The sequence below is a fragment of the Gnatocerus cornutus genome, chromosome 1, assembly GCF_029298725.1.
Source record: "Gnatocerus cornutus isolate USDA-ARS CGAHR chromosome 1, icGnaCorn1.1, whole genome shotgun sequence".
Lineage (NCBI taxonomy): Eukaryota > Metazoa > Arthropoda > Insecta > Coleoptera > Tenebrionidae > Gnatocerus > Gnatocerus cornutus.
Window position 1 is genome coordinate 10,207,397 of NC_142233.1, and position 14,536 is coordinate 10,221,932.

The 14,536-nt window shown below is 34.2% G+C and overlaps 4 protein-coding genes across 7 annotated transcripts; 3 read left to right on the top strand and 1 right to left on the bottom strand.

The window, feature by feature from the left end:
- Positions 1-1,309: 1,309 nt before the first annotated feature.
- On the bottom strand, positions 1,310-6,150 carry LOC148180280 (phospholipase A2-like). 3 transcript variants are annotated; one of them, XM_088030576.1, is made up of 5 exons: positions 6,072-6,150; positions 5,938-6,014; positions 3,703-3,942; positions 3,277-3,601; positions 1,321-1,579 (listed from the first exon to the last, which is right to left on the bottom strand). In XM_088030576.1, exons 1-5 carry the CDS (start codon positions 6,134-6,136, stop codon positions 1,504-1,506), a joined length of 783 nt encoding a protein of 260 aa, XP_087886702.1. In that variant the 5' UTR covers positions 6,137-6,150; the 3' UTR covers positions 1,321-1,503. The 3 variants fall into 3 exon arrangements, with proteins under 3 accessions (XP_087886710.1, XP_087886702.1, XP_087886694.1); XM_088030584.1 differs by lacking the exons at positions 5,938-6,014; positions 6,072-6,150 and adding an exon at positions 3,989-4,287 and having other exon boundaries at positions 1,310-1,579; XM_088030568.1 differs by having other exon boundaries at positions 5,938-6,136.
- LOC148180281 (uncharacterized) lies at positions 4,408-4,959 on the top strand. Its single transcript, XM_088030608.1, has 3 exons — positions 4,408-4,491; positions 4,538-4,644; positions 4,699-4,959. Exons 1-3 carry the CDS (start codon positions 4,422-4,424, stop codon positions 4,876-4,878), a joined length of 357 nt encoding a protein of 118 aa, XP_087886734.1. The 5' UTR covers positions 4,408-4,421; the 3' UTR covers positions 4,879-4,959.
- An 84-nt stretch (positions 6,151-6,234) lies between the features above and the next one.
- LOC148180282 (ornithine decarboxylase 1-like) lies at positions 6,235-14,362 on the top strand. Of its 2 annotated transcripts, none has more exons than XM_088030557.1 (5): positions 6,235-6,326; positions 12,181-12,352; positions 12,404-12,669; positions 12,721-13,268; positions 13,324-14,362. In XM_088030557.1, the coding sequence occupies exons 3-5, from the start codon at positions 12,483-12,485 to the stop codon at positions 13,984-13,986; spliced, it is 1,398 nt and encodes a 465-aa protein (XP_087886683.1). In that variant the 5' UTR covers positions 6,235-6,326; positions 12,181-12,352; positions 12,404-12,482; the 3' UTR covers positions 13,987-14,362. The 2 variants fall into 2 exon arrangements, with proteins under 2 accessions (XP_087886683.1, XP_087886677.1); XM_088030551.1 differs by lacking the exon at positions 6,235-6,326 and adding an exon at positions 11,628-11,773.
- LOC148180283 (uncharacterized) lies at positions 6,241-7,951 on the top strand. Its single transcript, XM_088030595.1, has 2 exons — positions 6,241-6,326; positions 7,198-7,951. The coding sequence occupies exon 2, from the start codon at positions 7,203-7,205 to the stop codon at positions 7,899-7,901; it is 699 nt and encodes a 232-aa protein (XP_087886721.1). The 5' UTR covers positions 6,241-6,326; positions 7,198-7,202; the 3' UTR covers positions 7,902-7,951.
- Positions 14,363-14,536: the final 174 nt, after the last annotated feature.

Below are 14,536 nucleotides of genomic sequence, written 5' to 3' on the forward strand. Positions count from 1 at the left end.
TGCCTAGACAGAGAAAGTGTTTCCTTGGTAAAAAGCGCTTTTCATTGCTTATAACAAAATTGTCTACTTTATTGACTAAAAACGACTAAAAAAGAATGACTTTTTTTCAAACGTCATAAAAGTGACACACTATCTAGCTCGATTGTCAGAGTATAAGTTTCACTTATATGCAGAACACAGCACTTTATATGCTTGGGCTCCACCGTAACCATAGAAATGTTCTCATTGCACTATGATTCTGCATGAAAATATTTTTTTTAAAGTAAAATATGGCAATTTTCCATCGCTTCCAAAAAAAATCGTATATGTCATTCAGAGCAAAAATGGCTTTGTGTGCTTCGCCTGTTATCACTACGTTTGGCAAACAGGCTCAGCACACAAAGCTTCATTTTTTCTCGTAATGACATAATATAATATTGTGATGTTTGGAGAAAAAATACATTCTTGTATAGTAGAAATTAAGAAAATAATTTGTCAAAGATATTTTTGAGTCTGGACATGAGGGCGCCAAACGGGCTTCAGGTTCAAAATCAGGTTCAAAATCAATTCTCCAATACAATTTTTTTTTACAAAATTTGTTAAATAGTGAGTTAAGTATTTTTATATTTTATATTTTTTTTTATCTTTAGATTTGGTTTTGGTCTATTTAGATTTTAGATTCAGTAAATTTGCTTTAAATTCTTTTTGAATTATCTAAATTGTCACATAATATTTGGCCTCTATTTAAATTTTGTTGGTAATTTACCTAGAATTTCTTTTATATTCTTTTTGGAGTTTTTGCAATCTAACTTGCTTTAGAGTTTCTTCGGTCGCACTCTTCTTTTATGCTCTTTCTATATTTTCTTCAGATTTACCTCAAATTCTGTTTTATATCCTCCTTGGATTTTATATTGATTTTCATTAGATTGTGCTCTTTGTATTCTTTTTATTAGAAGCTCTTCACTCATTTTTTCTTAGACTTACTCTCGTCCAACTCTTTTCAGATTCCTCTTAGATTTTCTTTGGTTTTTGATTTTTTGTATTCCTCTTAAATTTTGTCTATATTTATTTTTTCTGGATTTTCACAAGGTATAGATGCTTTTTCGACCCCATAATTTTTCTGTAAATATGTCATCAATTTTTCTTACATTCTCTTCATAAATATTTGCCTCGGATTCTGTTTCTTGTTGGATTTTTCAGTTTCGAGATTTTTTATTCTTTAAAATCACTTTACATTTTTTTCTTAAATTGTTTAAATTCTCTGCAATTTTTTCTTGCATTCTTTTTATATTATCTTCAGATTTATCTTACGTTCTCCGTTTCACATATTTCCATGCAGATTTTCAATACGTTTTTACCTTTTAAGATTCTCATTGTATTTGCTCCATAGCTTGCCTTTAGGTACTCCATAAATTTAAAAAAAACAATTTATAGCGCTCACTATTTAATACTTTAAGAAAAAACATTTTAACAACAATAAATGAAAATTTGGTGTAGAGTGATTATATTTAAAAATACATATGTTTAAAACACTGGAATATCAAACCACTGGTTGATTTTGCTTTGTTTTCTGTCGAAATTATATTCAGCACATCTCGCTCTGAAACATATTTTTTTTTAAGTTTCCGTTTGCTACATACAGAGTGCTTTTGAAATGCATGTACAAAACAGTTCTGCGCTGTTCCAGAAGAAGTTTGAGGTATGAAAAAACAATTTTTAAATGATAAACTGACAAGGTAAAATTAATTCCAATCCACGAACTTGCACACCACTGGCAAAAAACGCACCTGCAATGACTTTATTTTTTAAGCAACGAGCAACTCGATTTTGTTAACTTGATCAGTGGCGAAAAAGCAAATTAATTGAATTTTTTTTTAGTTAATTTTATTTCGAAAACAAAAAGTCTTTTACTAAAACTGTTTTCTCTTAATAGCCCCAATTTGTGATAAGAAATTGAGCACATTCTTTTTGTGCATGCAATTCAAAAACATTTTGTATTTTATTAATATGTACTAAATTTTGATGATTTAGAGACGACTTGGTAAACCTGCGCAAAGCAGAAAGTATTAAGGTTTATTAGGCGACTGTAAAAATGTCTGTTCTTATACTTGCAGGGCGTTCATTTTATCTCTTCACGAGTGACTTTTTTTGGGCAACACATTTTACTTTCCACTAATCACTTCGTCTTAATTTTTTATTAATGATAACAAAGTCAGATGCAAGACAACTTGAGATTAGTCTGGGTTTGATCTTCAACATCCTTAAGACTAACCGATTTTATGCATACCCTGTGGTAAAAGCATTTAACAGAACAAGATTGTAGTCTATGGCTAGAGGTTTGTGAATTTAAAAGATGTCTTTGTCCCAATTTTTCTCATTAGTGGGATGAATCTTCTACTCCAATTTAAAAAAAATAATAATATTTTTAGTGAAGTTGACCAAGATATGTGTAATGTGTTGCCTATGCAAACAATTTCTGTGGTATAGTTCAGCCAAGTTGGTCTGAGCCACCATAAAATCATAAAAATTAGACGGCAACCGCAACCGGACAGCTTGCGGTATTTTGTCATTTATGACGAGACATCTGGCCTATTTAGGGATGCTGTTCTTATGGCAGGGTGCAAACTTGAGCAAATAAACCCTCATTATGTGCACTTGAGAATCTTTTGAAGCTGTCCCGTTGCGGTAGCCCGCAAATTTTTATGCTTTTATGGTAGCTCAGACCAACTTGGCTGAACTATAAATAGGATGCAATAAACTCGTACATAGGGAAAATGAAAATACGTCTTAAATCGCTCAACTGTACAGAATAAATACAAAAGAAGATGTCACGTGATCTGCGCATATCAAAATTTTCGCATGTTGCAGCCCATTTTTAAATTCCAAAGAGGAAACTCATATGCCAGTGGCGGCACCAACAAAATTACTTTATAAGTATTTTGCTAATGCGTACCTACATTGAACAACTATAAAATCTGTCAGTACGCACAAAAGCATCTACTTTGTTTTTATAAACTATTCTTTGAAAAAATACTTGAGCTAAAACTGTAGGTTTATTGAACATCATTTTGTATAAGTGTCGGTTACGCCACTGGTGACTCAGAAACTGACTCGACCTCTATCAAATTACTAAAACAAAGCTTAAAATTATGATAAAACACAACAGATAAACAAATGTCTCTTTGCTGAGAGCCGCTTTCAATCGTTTTTGGCCCTTTTTCTGCAATTTTTCATAGTTTATCTATTTATTATCTAGTCGTATCTAACTTTTCACTTGCATTTAAAATTATATCTCACCCTGTTCTATTTGTACATTCTGTCGCCGGATTGTCTTCTCTAAAACATTGCGGACCAAAGACAGTGAAGTAGGTAACTCCAATTTTGTTTCCTGGACTCCCAATTTTATAAATCTTCTTCAAACATTTAAAAAAAGCTTCCTCACAATCACAGTGAAAACGTGGCAGGAGACCAAAATTGGTAAGGTTACCCTCTGACCCCCTTGGTTTTATAACAGGAGTGCATTCGTCGTGTTTTTGACAACATTTTTCGGTCTCCACGTAAAGGACGAGATCGTCATACGAATGCGCTCTGTATCCGGTTTTTTCACCACACCATCTAGCCTCTAAGAAAATATGTAAAAAACGAATGCATTAATCTTATCGTAAGTTTTTCAATCACATTGTATAACTAAATTTGATAACTCTATATAATGTAGGTAGCTACCTGGGAAATAAGCTTTAAAAGATTGTATAAACTCTTCCGTGCTATCCCCTTCAACAAAGTTTTCTTTGGAGTCTAAATTTGTGCCAGCCCCAATGTGCTTTGAAGATGATTCTGATTGTTCTTCAGTGTCACTCAGACAATTTGTGTTTATTTCGTTTAATTCATTTTGATCCGAACTGAACTTTTCCACATTAGCGCCTCTGTTGTGGAAAATACATCGAATTTTTCCATCTACCAATCCTAGAAAAAGACAATCACAAGACTTTTAGCTGTGATCAACAACAACCCCTCATTTGACATTTAGAACCATAAGACCATTCCACGAAAACAATGACGAGTGTTGCAAATCCAAAATTTAACATTTCTTTTATCGATTTCCAATGATTTTGCAGCAAAATGTCTGTCCTATTTTGGTAATAATCTGAAGACTCATTTAGTTTATAATTTTTTCTGTGTTCTTGCCCGCGGGAATTTTGACGTCTCACTGACAATTTTAGGACAGTTTTGTGACAACAAGAATAAAAATTAAATTGAAATCTACAAGTTTGTTCAGTTTTTTGCACAGTTGCACAAATGAAATTTCCACGAATAGGTGGGATACGCACTTGTGTTAAATATAGTACTTCTAAAAATACAAAATCACATTTATTTACATATATGAAAAGTGGTGATCAGTAGACCTGAAAGATTGTCGTTAATAAACAACGTACATTTCAACAATGAAGCCATTCCGCAGTTCTGTGTTTATTTCAACAATTATTTTCGTTTGTTGTTTTATTCTGTTTGCTGGCAGGTAATTCCGATTTAATGCTTCTTTTACGACGTTAATTTTTAGAATCGACGATGTGCAAACCTCTGTCAACATTCAAAATTGATTGTAATGTTTGTACATGCAGCTCAAATGGACACGAGTACTCTTGCACCGAGCAAAAATGTCCAGGGGTCAGTAGATTGATTTCTCTTTATTATATTTAAGTTATTTTTGGTCGTTTACAGATAGATTGGAGCAAATTTGAAAAAGAAGTGAATGAAGATGGATACGTTTTACTGAAGCCAAAGCAAACGGTGACGATTGACGACAATGATTTTGTTTTAACCAGAAAAGCCAGAGAGGCCAATATTGATGATGAAATATTTTTAAGCGGAGAAGACGAAAGTCAAGATATAGATATTTAGAATTAATCGGTTAAACTGTTAAAGTTTATAATTATATTCATTTATTCACAATGCATTAATAAAGTAGTCTTTATTCACTCATTTGACACAAATAAAGTACTGCTTTACTCTCTAGAGGCCATAATAGTACATTATTACACGTTAGTTCATAAGGCGACTATTGTAGCACCAATGAGTTTTGACCACGACGTACTGATTTCAGGCAAAACTTTGGCTGCAAAAGAGAGTTAACAAGAATGTATGGAGATCCTAGATAATGATGATAGGCCTAGTGTTTAGTGTAATATCCTTCTTGACATACGTATAGTCTGGAGTTGCACTTCTTTGCAAATATGTACGGAGTCAGGAAATATTGTACCAAATGGGAGAATTAGAGAGGTTTTTTACATCCTGAAAATTGTAGAACTTTTAATTGTACCATATAAGCCATTTGTACCATTTGTACCATATAGCCATATATTACTTATACACGTCAAAGCAGGAGCCCACATTGCTGAAGTCGCCTTGTAATCAAAATGTTCCTGTAAACATTTTATTCGTCTTTTTAATTAAAGTATTGATTTCATAATTAGATTTATTATATGTATAAAATGAGGATTAGAGTAGTAGAGGAATTTGAAAAACAATTTTTTCATATCGCCCTCTGGTTGTAGTGGGTGGCGAATTCTAGAATATCTTATCAAAATTTTATTGATGCTAAGCTATAGAATTTATGCGCCAAACTTGTTATTATCGTTATCTTAATTTTCATGATGTATAAATATTCTAGTGTAACGTCCTGTATAATCTATCACGCTTTTGTCAAAAAGTGATTAAAGAGATTTTTTTTATCTGTAAAATACCGTCAAAACAGGAAAATATATCTTTTTATTTTTCAACCCAACTCATGCAAGTGCATAATTTTGAAGATATTAAATCGACAAAACCATCATTTTGGTGTTCCCTTCTTCGTGATTTGAGACCCCCTTGCTAATTACTAAAACAAGAAATCAACGTAGAAAAACCTTTGAAAATCATTTGTCGAATCCAATTTAAACAATTCCTCGTATACTAACTTACGTATCTTTGCATGTCCCTCGTATACTAGCCTTAATATTTCCACGGATTTAAATCTAAAAATAGATTCACTTGTGTTCCTACAACAGAAAACACCAAATAATATATTTTTTCCTTTATCGTGACTCATGCACCACCGCGCAACTTGGGGTTTTTCTCGAAAACAGCTGTCCGCGCTCAAGTGGTACCACTGGCTTTTCATCTGTCAAATCGTTGACGTCCTTTTTGTGCGAGGCTGTTCGTTTGACGGAATGGTGTGTGATAAAATCCCTGAAAAAGCCTCAAAAATTGTTGACTGACGAAAGGAAAAAGTGTTTTTCACACACTTGTATCTGCAAAACCTCAAAATTCCGCCAAAAAGCTTACGCCAACCCGAAGGGTGGCTTCCAAGGGTGAGTGACATTTGATATCGACCCCTTTTTATTAGGAAATTTTCCAAAGAGAGTGTGTTTAATTGGGACTGTTTTTAGGAAATGTTTCTACTAATATTACAGTTTAAATTATGTGTACGGAAGAATTTCTAACCTTGATCTGGGCCCCAAACTTTCCGCTGTCAATTGTTGTGTCAATCAAAATAACCTGTTTAAACTTGTTCTCAAATGCTGAAAGGGTTACAAGTTTTGTTCAAAACACAGTTATTACATATCATTGTTTTTTGATAGCACTGAAAATGGGTTTTTTTTACATTTATGGGGCTTTTATTGAGTTAATTATTCATTTAACAATGGAAGTTTTTCAGTTTTAAAGTTTGTAAACATTTACAAGGAAATGGCAAAAGTACTATGACCAATGAATCATGGCTAAAAATGAACCAATTAGTTATATGTACTTACATTTTTTACATTCTTGACTTATCATTTTTAGTTCTTTAATAATGCCTTTGTGTTTTCAATAATTGGTTTTGAAACAAATGTTACTAAAAGTTTTACACACAATTTTTTATAGCTAATAATTTATATTTGTAAACACAATTAGATTGTTTTTCTAGGTTTCAATATTTACCTCAAAACAATTCATTGTAATTCTTCGTTCTGTTAAAAATTAATGTTTTTTTTCGTGCAACCGCAATTTGTTAAAAAGTGAGTGAGTGCCAAAGTTATTACAAGAATAGTGAAATCAACGAATAAAGAAGATAATATTTTTCCGTTTCGTTATACGATTTTAAGTTTTTGTTATTTATTTTTATGTTTATCAGTGCTTTCTGCAATGAAGTAGTAGTAAATAAATGTTGTTTTCCCACGTTACAAACGTACTTTCTTTCAGATAAAATGGTGAAAACAAAGGTGCCAGGTCACAAGTTCAATCCAAAAAAGGACTCATTTTTTAGGAAAACAGCCACAAAACAAAATATCACAACCTCCGGTAGTTTTTTCGTAAAATCAATAGAAAAACCACCTATCGAGAGAGACAGTTTTCTGAACAAATCTAAGAGACCAAGAAACACTCCTCCTGTACGTCCATCGGAACAATCAAACGAGGAAGAAGCTCCAACAAAGAAACCTTTTGACAAAAAAAAGTGGCGCGAAAACAAATACAACTTGAAGACCAAAGTAGACAAATGGAAAAGTAAGCGTGTTACCCATCTTCGACACGAGTACTTCAAGCAAAAGGATCGCTCGAGTTCGGGAAGTTTTGATGTTCAAAAAATATACGAAGAAGAAGAGAAACGACAAAACGAGGATCCTGAGGATAATGAAGACAATGGACAAGACGCTGGTGAACTGGAGGCATTCAGCAGAAGAACTCGAAGACAGTGGAAAAAGGACCAGTCTCTCGAAGAGAAAGAACAGGCAAGAAAAGAGTTTTTGCAGAGGAAGCTCGACAAGGAAGTGGCGTTGGAGAAATATCGGAAGAAGAAATTAGAAAAGCATAAAAAGCTAAATATGAAGACTAAAAGGGGGCAACCTGTCATGAAAGGACGTATGGAGCTTCTTCTCGAACAGATTCAAGAAAGAATGAATTCATGATTTTCTGTAAATAAATACATAAAGTAATAAACATTGTCTACTAATTAAAATTTGTTTTTAAACATAAATTCGGCTCTATTCTCTAACTTTTTCAAATACTGTTTTAACTTGCTTGTTAATAATGTAAATACGGTGTTTTGATTGGTGAGTGGTGTAGTTACAAACATTAACAAGCTGTTAAATTAAGCAATAAAGTTAAAGAATTGACACTGTGTTATTTAACATGGAAGTATTTTAGAAGTCAAGATGGTCGATTTGAAATTGCCAATTAACTTATTTATGTGTTGGATTTGATTTAGATCTGTCAATCAATATTAAGATTTGAATTATGATTAATGATTTTTCAATATTATGTTGACATTTTAGGACGCTAAATCAAAATGTTGCACTCAGCTAAAATTTTGAAGAGCTCAATATTGCTCAACTGATTGAAGGATTGATACATGAGCGTAGAATCTAAAAGGGCTAGGGGACTTAATTTAATTAATTACTTGTATGTTGTCATTGAACAAGAACTATTCGGTTTAGTGTTATGAATTTGACATTCAAAACAGGCCAACGACATACATTGAAGACATTTTTTACACAATTAAAACCAATTTGTTTAATGGCGAAATGGCGCTTATGATACGTCATTGTTTCTAAGATAACTGTCACGAAACTATCATGTGTCAAATTTAATTTTTATTTTATGATTTGACGGATTGCGACTCCTACACGAAGTTTGAGCTCTTTTTAATTATTTTTAAATTTATTTTTGAATTTTTAATTATTGTGGCAGAAGATAAATCACAAAATAACTTTAATCTTCGGGAAAAATGTAGTTTTGTTCAGTTTAGACAAAATCGTATGGTGTAAGAAATGACATACCTAAAAATTTCAACGCCGCTTTGATTAATAATAGTATTGAAAAGAATCATCCTGTGTATGTAAACTGAAGTTAAATTTAAATACTGCCATCGTGAAATTTCTGCGTACTCAATATTGAAAAAATAAAATAAAAAAATGCGACTCTAGTTTTTGAAAGGTAAAACTATTTTTCTACAATTTATTGAGCTAAACTAGTGGTGACGCTTGTTGGAGGTGCTATACTATAGTATCAGCTGGAATAAGTTAGAGATGGCGCACTGATCCGCATTTTCGATAAGAATATAAATTTATTATTCTTTCAAGAAAGAATTATTGTAGAATGTGAACTTTATGGAGTTAATGGGGTAGAACGCGGAAATGAATAAATCTTTTGGACGATAACGCACAGTCACGCAACGAAATCATTTGCGTCTGCTCAAATTATCGCGTGACCTCTTAGGCATGTCTGAAAACTTGTGTTCGCAAAACAAAATCTGCTGAGGAACTAAGAAATATTCTTCCGGATCAATCGGAAATGCCGAATTGATATGTTGAACCACTTCTTGCACTAAAACGTTTTAATTATTGAAAATCGGCTGCCAAAGACAAATATCTAGGTATGGCAGTTTTTCCCAGTGTTATTAAATCAATGAATAATTATTCTAATTCGGACTTTGAAATTACTGATTACAATACAAGAAAAAGCAAGGCGGAATAAACCTATTTGGTAACAGGACACAGGTTTCTTTTGGGGCGGTGCCGCCTCTTCCAATTTCTAAAAACCTTCAGGAAAACGTTCTAAAAGAGTGGATCAAATTACTCCACCTAGCAGAATGATAAGCTCTCAATCTGCGACAGTCTAGGCTATTCATTAAAGGACCAGGCATGAAACGCAGTGAAGAGCTATTAAAACTCTGCAAGAAAGAGATCAGAACGGTAGTGGAACTGCACAAACACGTGCAGACAATGGGCCGCACGACAAGACATGATCGTGTATGGAGGACATAGAAATTCCATTACATATACTATGTCTCTGTCCGAATTTGATTGAACTAAGGCCTAGAGAAAATGTTTGTCTGCAAAAGTGTCGATGGGGTGTAAATATTGAACTTTCAACTACAGCGTCTCTTTGGTCGTAAAAAGTTCTTCTGTTCTTCGAGTTCCGAGGATGGAATAGTGGATTGGATGGTCAAATGACATTCAATTATCTCTTGTAATTAGGTCTGTTTTTGGTCGTGAGGCCGTAATGGACAAAAGAAGGTCAGATTGTGGTACGACAAACGACGAAATTTACGAGTTTTCGATTTAATGCCATCTTGCTCTTACACAGGTCAGAGAACGAGGTGTTATCGTCTACTGTGGTAAATACATTTTCATTTTCCAGCTAAACCCGCTTTTTCACTAACTATTATAATGCTTGACTATGGATGGCAAGCTTAACTTTCGACTTTCTGGAATAAGGTAACATAACGACATTTCCATCATTTTTACGAAAACCAGATTGATGACTTATAGAAAACGGCTAGGCAACTAAGCAGAGCTTTGTAGTCGCAATGAAGAAGTTTGAAATGAAGCATCACAACCTACCAAAAATAATCTTATTCAAAGAATGGCCAACGGAGTAAATTAGTCCATTAAAAATCTAAAAGGAATTATGGAAAATTGCATAGGTGCAACTTTTTTTGGGGAATGTTTAGTTTGGAAAATACAGAACTTCTATCTGTTAAAAGCTGCAGAGCTTAATATCCTTGGAAATCCTTGTGGTGTCTACTGTTGAAGATAAGTAGTCCAAAGTCACATCGACTGCGCGAATCTTCTAACTGTGTCTTTATCATAATTGATCCAAATTTGCGTAGTCTAAACGTGCGAATGTATAAACCTAAAATAATTTATAATACTCTGTGGTATAGGTGATACAGAGCGCATCAACAAATAAATGATAGGAGAGTATTTGATTTAGGGGTTACCGGACAGTTTTAAATACAACAATTTTTTTAACAGACTATGGTATCCTCGGCATAGCAACAGCTTGTGATGCTGATCGCAAGTCTTAATTTTGCTGAATCATTTTAATTACAAAGAAAATTAATAAGTTAGATCAGTTGGAATTTTTAGTCAATTAAATGCTCAATCTTAGTGAAAATTTGCATTCTAAATATGGTATCTATTCTTACGGATTGATTAATTTTTACACCTTTATTGTCGTTCCTCCTCCCAAATACATAATTACAAGTGACTTTAATAGTGTTAATTAAACTAATCAAATACAACCAACGATAATAAAATTATGCCTTTGTATGTATGTTTACCATGTATCGTGGACTTTTTGACTTTGGACCATCTAATTTTCGAGGAAATTAAACTTATATAAAATTTTGATCTTATTTGTTCATTTATTAGGCTAAGGACTAGTTCTGATGAAATTTTATTTTTATTTCGCAATAGTCGTTGACGGGAATTTTGTTTATTGAAAACTCAAGAGATTTGGATTACTGCTTCTTTGTTAAATTTTTTCGGTTACCACGTGTTAATGATAAAATAATTTTGATTTCCGCTAAACGAGCGTGTTATAAACCAGTTATATCCACATTAGTAATATCAGTTTTACGGTTTAATTCATAAGCATGAGTTTTGGTTAAAAAAATCATACAGATAAGTGGTGGCCATCATTCAAATTAATGGAAATTATGTTTTTTATTGGTTGTTGATCATCGTTTCTATGTCATTTACTTATATCTGTCTTAGAAACAATGACTTCGTCACTGTACTATGTACAGATAGTCTTATCAGTGCTCCAGGTTGAAGATCACTTTCAATTCATTGGCCGATACTAGACTAAGAGGAGGGGGGAATACTATAATAGTATGTGGCAAACATGTTAACACATTTGTCGCTATCAGCGTCGGTCAACGTCTTCTTAAACGTCTTGTTTTTGAGTCAATTTTGACTCTTTATTAGTTCACAAAGTCTTTTTCATGTGCTTATGTAAAATTCGCAACGGACACTTTGGCCCACCTTTTAAGGTAAAGTACAAAACTGTCTGCATTGCGGAAAAGAAAAACACGAGCTCGTCTGATGATGCTATGGGGATTATTTTATCCATTCAAGGACTTACATGGAAAAAATTACGTCACTTTATTTTCGTCTTAATTTGCTAAATAATTGGGGACCCATTAAGGCAAAACTTGAATAAAATACGAGTTGTTTGCAAAAAACTGGTTAAAACCACTGATAATGCTGATTTGGAAAAATAAAGATTCTAGAGTAAGAATTCTTAGTAGTTGCGCAATTCTATTTATATTACTTCTTTATGTAAATGTGAAAGCTTGAACAAAAATTACAGTCCTGGAAATTGAAACTTTGTTTAAAAATTACATGTTTTACCCTTCTCTTCTCCTGAATTATCAATGATTGTCATTCTTGTTTATAGGGTTGCATTGTGGACGAAGCTTCCCCGGCTACTGACAGTGCTTTCCTTCCTTACAATTGGAAAATTTTCTTGAACGGAGAGCCGCCTTGGCATTGTTAATTACCTTAGGATTTAAGTAGCACCCGCTTTTTCTTTCAACACATCCTGTGCAGTTCTGAGCACAGGTTGCCTCGTAAGTTATACTCGACCAAGGAAGAATGTCTTCTAATCCCGTTCTTTACAGCTTGCTTATTACAATATAAGCCCTTAAACACTTTTTATAATTTTATCTTTATAACTCTTCAAATTTCAAAAAAACAAAGATGAAACTCAACAATTCAGTGGAACGTGTTCACGTTTTGGACGCTCAATCTAACGTTTGGTCAGTTATCATGGACATCGCCAATTCAGGAGTCCAAGACGAGGCTTTCTACGTCTGTGACATCGGCGACATAGTCAGGAAGCACAAAACTTGGAAGGCTTTCATGCCCAGAGTTGAGCCGCATTATGGTAAACTTAACACCAAACACGCGTTATTTATCTCAATTTCTACTTTTTCAGCGGTGAAATGCAACGACAGTCTTACAGTTCTGGAAGTGCTAGCCGCCTTAGGCACCGGTTTCGACTGTGCCTCCAAGGGCGAAATCAACAAAGTCCTATCCTTGGGTGTGAATCCTGACCGCATAATCTTCGCCAATCCTGCAAAACCAGCAAGTCACATTCGTCATGCAGCTGCAACCGGTGTTTCAACAATGACTTTTGACAACGAAACCGAATTGCACAAAGTGAAGAACTTGTATCCGAACGCCAAACTGGTCATCAGAATTAGATGCGACGCTGCCGACGCCCAATGTCCTCTTGGAATGAAATTCGGCTGCGATGCTTTAACTGATGCGCCGGCTTTGCTTCAGAAGGCTCAAGAGTTGAATCTGAATGTTGTGGGAGTTAGTTTCCACGTCGGTTCAGGTTGTCGGGAGACGTCGGTTTTTAAAAGAGCCATTGCAATGGCACGGAAAGTCTTTGATGTGGCACTCGAGTTTGGGTACAATTTTGACTTGTTGGACATTGGAGGTGGTTTTCCTGGAGATCGTGGGACTTCAATTGATGAAGTGAGTCTTTCTAATGACTGTAAAAATTCGAAACTAATGCTCTTTTTTCTGACAGATTGCCGCAGTGGTAAACTCAGCTCTTGAAGACTACTTTCCCGACCCGTCGGTGCAGATAATAGCCGAGCCTGGTCGTTTTTACGTCAGTTCTGCTTACACTTTAACTTGCAACATCCATTCAATCAGAGATGTGGTCAGCGACGACGGAACAAACCGCCACAAGATGTACTACATTAATGACGGCGTGTACGGAAGCTTCAATTGCATTCTTTACGATCATCAACGTGTGGTTCCTCAACCATTGCACGAATTGCCGGGCACAAAATATTATTCTAGTAGTATTTGGGGTCCTACATGTGACGGTTTGGATCAAGTGGTTGAACACGTTTTGCTCCCGGAAATGCAAATCGGTGACTGGATGGTGTTCGAAGATATGGGAGCTTATACCTTGCCAGTGGCTAGTCCATTTAATGGGTTTCCAGTGTCTGAGGTCCACGTCGTCGCTGATGAGAGTATCTGGTTGTTGCTGAAGGATATTTTACCACTGACGGAAGAACACTTTGTTATGAACAACACCATTAATTCTATGAATATGTCTTTCGATAGTGTTGATAATTTGGCAATTAGCAAGTTTCCGATTAGGATGCAGGTACCAAAATCCAATTCTGTTATCGAAGAACACGTTCTTGAGTATGTTGGGTATTTACACGGCAGCGATTAAATGTATTGAGATGGAACAAAAAACAACCTAAGTAGAAGTTTTAAAGTAGTCCAGATTTCCATTGTCGAGACCAATTATTCTTAATTTTTATATTTTCAGATATCTTCTGTAGATTTCTATTCAGGTTATAAAGAAACAATTGTAAAAGGGGTTTTAAGAGTGAAATTTTGTATTCAATATTATTTAGTTAAATGGTATTGAATACAAAATTTCTTTGTGTAAACAAGGGGGCAACTAATGCTTATTCACTTTGGATAAATAGCAGTCTAGTATATTTTTCACTTGGCGTTGATTGAAAATCTACTAGGGTGCATACTATGCTATATTATTGTGCTTGTAGATGTAGAAATCATAATAAAATATAATTTATCATTAACGAGAATTTTCATTTATGTTGCTAAATACATATTTAAGTCCATCTAGTGTAGATCCAAGATCAAAGGCTGGGTTGTTTATGCTATCTATGATGGTCCAGAAGGATTCACCAGGCATATTTGGGCCCCATTTGGAAAGTGTACTGCAAAAATTTCAAGTTTTAATTCAAACAGTA